General features: G+C 36.9%; 2 protein-coding genes across 2 annotated transcripts; one reads left to right on the forward strand and one right to left on the reverse strand.

Moving 5' to 3' along the window:
* Positions 1-2,051: 2,051 nt before the first annotated feature.
* On the reverse strand, positions 2,052-7,088 carry LOC145907389 (intraflagellar transport protein 56-like). Its single transcript, XM_082994807.1, has 16 exons — positions 6,948-7,088; positions 6,785-6,877; positions 6,615-6,729; positions 6,497-6,546; positions 6,125-6,270; positions 5,962-6,031; positions 5,722-5,898; positions 5,428-5,530; positions 4,981-5,090; positions 4,507-4,570; positions 4,356-4,444; positions 3,858-3,941; positions 3,478-3,547; positions 3,306-3,412; positions 2,600-2,733; positions 2,052-2,172 (listed from the first exon to the last, which is right to left on the reverse strand). Exons 1-16 carry the CDS (start codon positions 7,086-7,088, stop codon positions 2,052-2,054), a joined length of 1,674 nt encoding a protein of 557 aa, XP_082850933.1.
* A 626-nt stretch (positions 7,089-7,714) lies between these two features.
* LOC145906220 (universal stress protein Sll1388-like) lies at positions 7,715-9,019 on the forward strand. Its single transcript, XM_082993645.1, has 4 exons — positions 7,715-7,808; positions 7,913-8,002; positions 8,167-8,276; positions 8,426-9,019. Exons 1-4 carry the CDS (start codon positions 7,754-7,756, stop codon positions 8,621-8,623), a joined length of 453 nt encoding a protein of 150 aa, XP_082849771.1. The 5' UTR covers positions 7,715-7,753; the 3' UTR covers positions 8,624-9,019.
* Positions 9,020-9,920: the final 901 nt, after the last annotated feature.

The following is a 9,920-nucleotide window of genomic DNA, read 5'->3' on the forward strand; positions in this document are numbered from 1 at the left end:
GCACATTTTTGTTGGCTGGTACGTTAAGGGTGATTAGACGAAGACTTTCCAGGAACTTTACTGCCTGATGCAACTAGATTTGCCGAAATTAATGTCTCCAAGCATTTTAGCGCAGCGGTATAAGAGATTGATTGCTTGCAAATTACCCAGGCGATAACGATGTCAAGGGGTCGAAACCCCTAGTCACTATACTGTATACTTGGGAAAGGCTTGCTTAATCACTGTGGAGGAATCTGGCCCTCGGTCAGACAGTGTCCATTTTTCTGCGACAGCAAATAACTGCAATTGGTTTGTATTGTGAAGCAACAAGCATCTGATTTTCGGCAGATTTTAAGCGAAAATGATTTTCCAAAAAAAAATCCGCCAACATATATCAGAGGCTTGATCGTCACAATACCCTATACTTGATGAAGGTGTTTGCAGGTGTATTAGAAAGGAAAACTTTTTAGTTTGGCAACAACCCACTTATGCAAAGAGGGTTTGCGGAATTTCTGCGTATAATTTGGGCCTCGGACAGAATTAAGCAAACCTTTCCTTACCGACTTCTTTACCGAAGTGTTTATAACAAACATTGGAAACGCATGGTCAGTTATAAGTGCGCGAGTTAATACACACTGGTGCAATTTTGGCCCTTGTAATTATATTTGACACTTTCTAAACCAGATTATAATGTTTGATTAGCACTGACTGCAAAATGACGCACGCTTTGTACGAAGATAAACATCTCATAAAGATCTACAGTGAATTCAGACCAAAATACGGACAACAAGTTGTAGATTGTGTTTTACAAGAAATGAAAAAGGTTTCAGGTTTAAAACCAAAATATCAACTCATGGTTGAAGTTGGTTGTGGAGGGGGACAAGCTACCAACGTCTTTGCTCCTTATTTCGACAAAGTCTTGGCTTCAGACATCAGTGAAGAGCAAATAAAAGAAGCCAAGTTGCACAATAACTTTCCACATGTGATGTACGGTCTTGGACAAGCCGAGGAAATAAATGCAAAAGACAGAAGTGTGGATTTGTTGTTGGCGGCAGAAGCCGCTCAGTGGTTTGACTTGAACAGTTTTTTCTCTGAAGCAACCCGGGTTTTAAAACCTGACGGTTGTTTGGTTTTGATTGGATATACCGCCCCACTAATGACACCCGTGATAAATGGTAGATTTCTGGAAGAGTTTAAAAGGGCCACTAAAGATGCATTAGACGATGTTATTGTGGGTTACGCTATTAGCCATGTCGAACAACGTCAAGAGGTGCTCAACAACTATCCCAAAACGTTTCAAAAGATACCATCCAACACCAAACGTCGTTTAACTGTAAAACAGACAAGCAGTGATTGGACTTTGACCACAGCAAAAGGTTTTTTGCGTTCGATAGATTATTACCCGAAGTACATGGAAAAGAAACGAAAAGAAATCTTACAAGACAAAGGTGAAGTCACTGAAGAAGAAATTAAATCAGTAGATTTGGCGGAAATTTTTGGAAACAGAGTAAAAACACTGCTCGATGTTCCTTGCATCAACGACGATGACTTGTATTTCAAATCGGAGTATGAAATATGTGTGATAGTTACACATGATTTGAATTTTTGATTTGCATAACTGAGAGGATTTTAGTGTATATACAAGAGATTTAATAAAATTTTGTTTGAACATAGCATTACGGTAACATGGGAAGTCAACAGGATTCAGGTACAAAGTAGATGTTTAGTTTTCAAATGTTTTAGAGTAAATACGGGTCGATTCACCAGTTACAGGATAACGTTATTTGCCGTTGCAAAACTTAACACACGTAATTGGTTTAAATTGATGAAATGCGTACAAGGGGATACATTGTTTTGTAATGCTATCCGATAGCCAACATAATTGGTTCAAACCATAAGGAAAAAAACGTCCCTTGCCTTAACGCTACATTGAGATTTAGCTACTCAAAACAGCACATGGCAACGCCACAAAATTAATTCAAATGTATTTCATTAGCATAATATTTTCAAAAGAAAACCGAAAATGCAAAAATGTGTATAACCTTTGAACCAAACAAGATCATATGCAACGCTTAAGATACTTCAACATTGATATTATTCTCTTTTGCCCACTTGCAGATGGTCCGACTGATATATTCCGACTGGGGATTGTCAGTTGTTTGCAACATCATTAACAACTCGTTCAGTGTTTCCCTGCAAATTTTAGCTGTTGTTGTTCGACTGAACAGCCCGAAACTCTTTAACTAATAAAAAGTACGCCATAACACCAAAACAAGCGACGTATACGCGACCTATGTCAGGCGTGACGACGAAAGATTTAAGTCTTGGCAGTTTACGCAAAAAACTTTTGCGGTGAAGTGAAAATGATTCTGAAACTCATGACCTATGTAACCACAATATTGTTCAAGTTTGTTTTAAAAAATGGGCAGACCGCGTTAAAGTCTTAAAAAATTTGAAAAGCACACCCAATAACATTAGCTTTCTTGCCACAAGCAAAACGCCGCAAAGATCAACTAAACTGCACCTGACAACGTTAGGCGAGCACAAATATTTCCATCCCGAAGCCAATGCAAAACATACAGCAACTGGCCGCCACTATACATAGAAATCAAACCCAAACCTTGGTTCTCTACCGCCCACTATTTGTTGGAACAATCCTACGCATGCTCCACGTTTTCCTTCCCAGTATTCAGGGTTGGGGTCGATTCGTTCCAAAACGCAGAACGCTTTCGCGGCAACGTAGAAACAGCGCATCTGTAACCAAAGTTCTCTCCTTAATTTTTTTTCACTTTTTTAAGTATAGCAAAACGTGTGCATTTATTTGGAATGTTAGATTGTTCCGTAAAAAAAAACACATTTCGCGTTAAAAACTTATCTGTTTCAAAAACTACAAACAAAACGGTTTGACATGTGCTTGAATATGCATTGTGAACAGCAATGTCTCACATAATCGCCAAACCACACCACTAATGTTGCTTCAACGGTTTTCGAGGGCGGCAAACAAATCATACCCGCAGAATGTTTTGCCAGATATGCTTTCAATTTTTTACTTACACCGCGTACGTAAAACAAGATTCACGCACACGTGTACGGCAGTAAGGCACCATCCAAACAAACCATACAGCAGTGGCGCCGAGGCAGGGGACCACGTCCGTTTATGTTTTTGTGTCCTTTAGTCAGAACACAGACGTTCGTATTTTCTCGATTGCAATTACCCGTTATTTCAAGGCGAAAAGATAGGAGTTAACCCTGAAATTTTGGACAAAATTGGTCATGACGTCACGATGGGATCCGATAACTGCTAAACACCAAAACAGTGTACTGACCCGATAACAGTCGTTGGCAATCAACTGAAGCAAACTGTACGAATCCGCTGACGTATCCATCTTCAGGTACATCTCCCATGCATTATGGGGTTGTTTGTTCCTAATATCTAAAGGCAAAAGATTGGCCTATAGTACAGCAGAAATTACCACGACCACAAGCACAGTTACTTACAGCAACGCGCAAGCCAGCTGATGTATACGAAGTCGTTTTTTATTTTCTCGCTCTGAATCAGCTTAAATATCTGAAAAAAAATATTTATTTAGAAGAGTTCGGAATGCTTAAACCCTAGTCTTTTCTTCCGATGCCTATTGAAACACACGATTAAGTTTGTAAATACATGATAATTACGTATAGTATACCATAAATAACGTTTACACCAAACTTGTCTCTATTAAAGAATTACTTCATAGAGGATAACACACGAGTTATGGACAAACACATTGTCTCGCGACATTGTCTTACATTTCATTGGAACACAGAGTTTTTCAAAACTTAACATGGGTAATTTGTAATAACAGAGCAAAAAAAATATCGCTTAAATTCAAACCTACATCCTCGGCGTCCTTAAAATTTCCACACGCCGCCTTGGCTTGGGCGAAATTGAAATTGTAAACGTCGTCGTGGTACAAATAACCCTATATAAAAATATAAAAAAATTTTATATAAAAAATACGCAAAAACTCAAATCTTGGGAGTCCACCCAACTGCAGACTGCAGTCCATATTTGCAGTTAACGTCAAAGCCACCCAGTACAGCGAAAACATTGTATATATACCCCACATTGAAAGAACAGACAGGAAAAGAACCAGGCACATTTCAAGGCAAAATGAAGATATCAAGCATTTGGATCTAACAAGTCTCATCAGTGCAGATTGCCTTTACATCTTCTTCAGCTTAAATTTTACTAACTAAACAGCCAACCAAGAATTCCACTTAATGGTTGCAATGCAGCTTTAAGCATGAACAAATGTTTGGTTTTACACTTAAACCGCTTAAGTTTAATTAGCAAGTACTAGTGCCATATTGATAAGCAGATATAAATTTCTTGCCTTAATGGTGTCCAGGTACAAAGTTACCTCTTCAAACTGTCTGAGTAAAAAGAAATGAGCAGCCAGACACCTTCGTCCAACCACGGTGTCTAGAAAGACGAGGAAAGTGACACTCAACAGGCACAAGAAGAAAATAGTTCATTGTACTTACCACATTCACCAGAGGAATGTCCGACCATATGGTAATATTGTTGAGCAACCTTAATTAAGCCCACCTAAATGAAAAACATCAATAAATTTGGAGGTGTAATTGGATTGAAGAAGGCAGAAATGCAAAACAACCAAAACGAAATCATTGTCATGCATTTTATAAAAATATAATCAAATATATTCCCTGCACTTTAATTTAAGGGAAACTAAGCCAGTGTTTTTTATACCAATGGGTAACTTTCCCCATATTCATTTGGGACATGAAGCAGGTCTAAAAATGTCAAGAATGTGGTGAGTAATGCTTTGTTTTTACATCAAAACCGTTGATAGCCTTAATAAACATGAGTACATTGGGTTCTTAGCAGTGGTTGATACCCCACTAGGGGAAAATGTATCAATACATAGTACATACATACACGAGGCGATGCAAGCATGTCCAATTACGCAGGTCTAGCACAGGCGAAAAGTTGTTTACCAAATGTTCCTCTTGACCATAGGCAGAAAAGGCAGCAGCCTTTAATATGTACTCTGGTGATCCAGTTGGGTTAATGTTCTGACACAGTTGGTATGCCTCCTTAAACTCATCTGAAACCACACATAATGATACATATTACCATAACATATATAAAGCAGACTTTAAATGTTGAAAAATCTATATCTTTCCGGATAAATCTTGACACTTATTAACACTCTAGTGACATGAAATTGCATAGTTATACCTTACACAAATAACTATGACATAAGTACATAATAAATAGGAGATATATAGTGAATGAAGACTGATGAAACTAAAAGTGCTTTTGGGTAAGATTCCTAGAGTAGAAATTACTCCAACTATACGAGTCTGTTCTCTACACTTTCCCTCCACCCAAGAAAAATAATGTGCATATTGCTGGAACAAATCAACTACTGATTTGCATACCTTGTTGGAAGTGGTAGATAGCAAGATTTATTCTAGCCTCAGCTATAACATCCACAAGCGGTGGCAAAACTTGCATAGCTCCAACGCCTCGTCGAAAAACTACCTATAATGCACGGTGTTTATAAAAAACAGTTTTTCTGTTTCTGTAACAGCATATTTTTTTAAAAAGCATCTCCTATCTTGCCGCAAAAGTTGAAGCATTTATTACCTGTCTATGAAATTAGTTTCGAAAACATGCATAAATTTCTATTCAAAGTATAATGACTATTCGAAAACATTCAGTATCTTAACAACCTTGTTGTGATTAATTAAATCCATTCCATACAGCACACTCGGTGCAGACATGTCTTTGAGAGGTTTTAACTCTGCTTCTGCCTGTTTGCCACCATACTGCTTAAAGTGCAAACACGCCTTAAGATTAAGGGCGGTATAGCTGCTTGGGTAGATTGATAGGTAATCATCAAGTAGTTCCTGCAGTACATAATCTTATAGATGGTGAGATGTAGATGATACAATTGTGCAGAAAACTCTTACCCTTGAAAGATCATAATAAGACAACTTGTAATAACAAAGAGCTGTGTACAGGTTTAGAGCAACATAATCCCTAAAATTCAAAACTATAGTTAATAAACAATGTGTTTATAAACTAAAGCCAACCAAATTCATGTTCATTTGTCTTTAAGAACTTTACTATTACTTGTTAAGTGCCAACAGATTCTTGCACAGGGCTAAGGCTTCCCTGTAGTGGCCCCTCATAAACTGAAAACTTGCATAACTGATCTTATCTTCAAACCTGTCGCTCATTTTTGAATTGCACCTCATCAGGCTCTTTTCATCATTTAACTTGATATACATAAACAACACACATCTACTTGACAAGTAAAGTCACTGACATTTTGCCAGTTAATGACAAAACGACACTGCACATGAACTTCTGCAGAAAACTGATATAGGTCATAGCTTTCATTATAAAATAGTGCAAAATAGCACAAAATTTTGCATAAATTGTTGCTGTTCTTTACCAAGCTGATATTTGAACATTTAAAAGCTAGTATTGATTGAAACTTACCTTGTGTGCTATATGGAAGTTAAGACGATAGTTCAAATCTGATTCACAACCTACACAGATAAATGCAATGTGAAGAAAAAACATGCACTTATAGGATGAGAAAAGACATCCAGCAAACCTTTAGCAGATGCGTCTTTTGCCTCTTTGTACAAACCCAGGTAAAAAGAACAGCAAGATAGGAATACCCACACATTGGTGTCACAATCCAATTTTGCACATTCATTTAAATAAACCTGCAGCCATAAAGTTATTAAAGATAATCTGATACTTCAATTGGCATCCAATTACTTCATAAGCCTTTCTATAGTCACCAAGATGAAATGCACAATATGCAATCCAAAGATCCGTATTCTTTTGATGTCTGATGGTGTTTCTGTTAAACTATAAAATATATAACTGGCTTACATAAAATGGTCAATATTTGTTTGAGAAACTACGGACAAATGTTAACCTCCAATAAAGTTATAGCACCAATATAGTCTCGCTCCTCCAGTAAATCATTTAGCTTAGGCAGTTTCTTTTTCTTGATCTTTTCCTTGTCAAGCAGGTGGGTCCCACCAATGGCAGCTTTCTGTCTTGACAAAATCTGCATCATAATCAACTTGCATAAATACCACCGACACTTAGTTAATGAGTTAGCATACCATGGCATTCGGCTGGTGTCCTGAGATGATATTTTGTGCAACAAGAAAAAGTAAAATAGTCCGGCAACTGCAGTTTGGCGTTCGCAAAAATGACAAAAGAACAAATTCTTCCCGCGCTTTTTGAAGTTAAATTTTTACATTAAGTGGGGTATTTTTGGTAATATTTTAAAACATACGAGTTACATTTGGTTTAAATCACGATGCTTAAAATTCAATTAGGAAAGCTAAAAATTTTAAAGGTCACCCTTCGATGACCTTGCAAGCTTTGGGTTTTTGAAACTACCTTACCGGTGATTGGAGAAATGGGTCATTCGAGTGCCACTTGCGTACGTGATAAACCGCAATACAGATTTTTTTACTTTGCGCCGGTGATAACGTGACTAGATGTAGAGTTTCAGCGAGTTTTGTTTGAAAGTTGTTTATGTCGGAATAGTTGGCAAAGTATACGTGTACGAAGTCTCGTTCTCGTATCACTCACCTACTTTTGTAGTTAACAGTAAAAGTGCAAAAATTTTGTTTGAGCAACAGATCCTGACTGCAAATTAAATTTCTTATTTATTTTTCTCACAGAATTTTTACACACTGCAACAGTTGTTTGTGTATTATTGCAATAATGAAGGTACTCATTGCTGTCGATGATAGTGAAACTGCAGAGAACACTCTAACTTGTAAGTATTTTTTTAAAAATTGCTGTGTGTTATGATGCACATTCTTTTAGATTTTTTTTGCCAAAAAGAACATGGATCAGTTTTGTTTTATTTCCAATTCACAGGGTACTTCAAACACTTCCACAAAGAAGGAAATGAGTTGATTATTTGCCATCAGGGCGAACAGCCAGATTTGCCAACTGTCATGTTTACTGGCAAGTGACACAATGTTTTTTCTATTTTTGTAACTTTGTTTTGTTGTACCATCATTAATTAAAAAATCAATTATTTGGCAATATTGTGTTTCACAGTGGCTTGTCTTTGGTGATTTGCATCTAGTTTGCTACATAATGAATCTTAAAAATTTCATATTTTATAGCTGGTGGGGCTGCCTTTCCTGCAACGGAGATAGCTGCCATTATGACAGAACACAACAAGAAGATGATCGACATGGAAAACAAATATGTAATGAAGTGCAAAAACGAAAAGGTACGAATTTTAGTTGCAACTATGTTAAACTATGTGTTTTGAAAAAACTGTTGGATACCACTCACAAAAACAACACCATCAAATTATTTTTAAATGGTGGAATATTTTAGTTTCATAAGGCAAAAATCCATTTAACTTTTTTGTTGCAGGTCCGTTATAAAGCAAAGTTTAATACCATTGAAGGAAAGGCTGGTCCAGCTATTGTCAAAGTTGCTCAAAATGAAGGTGCTGAATTGATTGTCATTGGGACTAGAGGATTGGGCTTGATTAAAAGAACCGTGTTGGGATCTGTCAGCACTCATGTTGTACACCATGCAAAACTGCCAGTGCTTATTTGTCCTCTTTAATGAACTCTATGCCAATCAACTAAGTTTTGCCCTAATGTATGAGTTAATTGCAAACTAATAATTGTGTAGCTTGTGTTTAAAAAGTAACTTATAATGGCATGTTGTGCACCTCATTGGCATTTAAACATTTTTGTGTCAACAACGCTTTTCAGAAAGAATGCTACACCTGCTCTAAGTGTACCACACAAATTTTATATGTGTAAGTTAGCAACCAAAGTGAATATGACCTTATTTTTTTCTGTCCATTTGATTAAAATTGTGGTTTCCTAAGGTTCAAATGTGTACATTGTGTAAATGTGGCTTATTTCATTTGAGAGTATATGTTGCCAATTTGCTTCCAGAAGTGTATAAATAATGTGAAGTGTGTAAAAGCAATAAATAACTGCAAATCTCTGCCATTGAGACTACCGACTGGATTTCATGTGATACGTTACCTGGAAACGTAATCATAAGGTTGCTTGGGAGTAGCACAGCTACTGTTTTTGGCATACCATGTGTATTAAACGCCTTTAGTATCATATATGTTGAAAACTTGCAAAGCTAGCGGTTTCCATTTCTCTGGAAAAAGATGTTAATGTTGGAAATACGCATATGATTCTTATCATGACAAACTAACCATAGTTTTATATTAAATGCCTGACCGTTGTTTGCGAAATACGTTGTACCGAAAAAGTAGGTTTGAGAACACGGTAGACGCACATTCAATAACTAATCAAACGGAATGCTTATGTTACTAACGTATCTTTGCCGATGGCAATTCTCTTTGCCGAAATATCCCTAACAAAAGTAGGTTTTGCAATTCCACAAGTTCGCTCTTTATATGCGATATAGTCGGTTTCTTATAATTTATTTATGAAGATATGTCCGCATCACCTATACGACATAACGAGAAATGTTGGTGGGCATGTTATGGACCTCGCGGATTGTTTTGAATCTATGCTAAAACAGGCTCAGGCTACATCGTTTTATGTGTGATCTGGATGTTTTCAGTATTTGCACTAGTGGTCTATTAATGTCATGAAGGGTATCTGGTGTGTGTCCAACATGTGTAGCGTTAAAAGTTAAAAGCCTCGCCAGTGCCATTGCCTATCTTCTATTGACCCGTTAACATGCACCCGGTGATGAGTTAATACGTTAATTTTAAAGACGTCATTGTGGAATTGTGTCATTAGGGAATTGTGACGCAATTCACAATACCGAAGAGATCTTGTTGGCTATCTCCAGAATCTGAATTTAGGACTTAAAACACTTACATTTTTATTCATGAGGCTAAATAAATGTCCATTGACTAATGATT

Source organism: Ascidia mentula, chromosome 6, assembly GCF_947561715.1.
Source record: "Ascidia mentula chromosome 6, kaAscMent1.1, whole genome shotgun sequence".
Lineage (NCBI taxonomy): Eukaryota > Metazoa > Chordata > Ascidiacea > Phlebobranchia > Ascidiidae > Ascidia > Ascidia mentula.

Bases quoted from the DNA above. Each gene is read 5' to 3' on its own strand.
- LOC145906220 (XM_082993645.1), top strand. From the start codon at position 7,754: ATGAAGGTACTCATTGCTGTCGATGATAGTGAAACTGCAGAGAACACT. The intron at 8,003-8,166 runs GCAAGTGACACA...CATATTTTATAG, and splicing joins GCCAACTGTCATGTTTACTG to CTGGTGGGGCTGCCTTTCCT. The intron at 8,277-8,425 runs GTACGAATTTTA...TTTTTGTTGCAG, and splicing joins TGAAGTGCAAAAACGAAAAG to GTCCGTTATAAAGCAAAGTT.
- LOC145907389 (XM_082994807.1), bottom strand. From the start codon at position 7,088: ATGCAGATTTTGTCAAGACAGAAAGCTGCCATTGGTGGGACCCACCTG. The intron at 3,942-4,355 runs GCAAGAAATTTA...ATTTTTATATAG, and splicing joins TGTACCTGGACACCATTAAG to GGTTATTTGTACCACGACGA. The intron at 3,413-3,477 runs GTAAGTAACTGT...TTTTGCCTTTAG, and splicing joins CAGCTGGCTTGCGCGTTGCT to ATATTAGGAACAAACAACCC.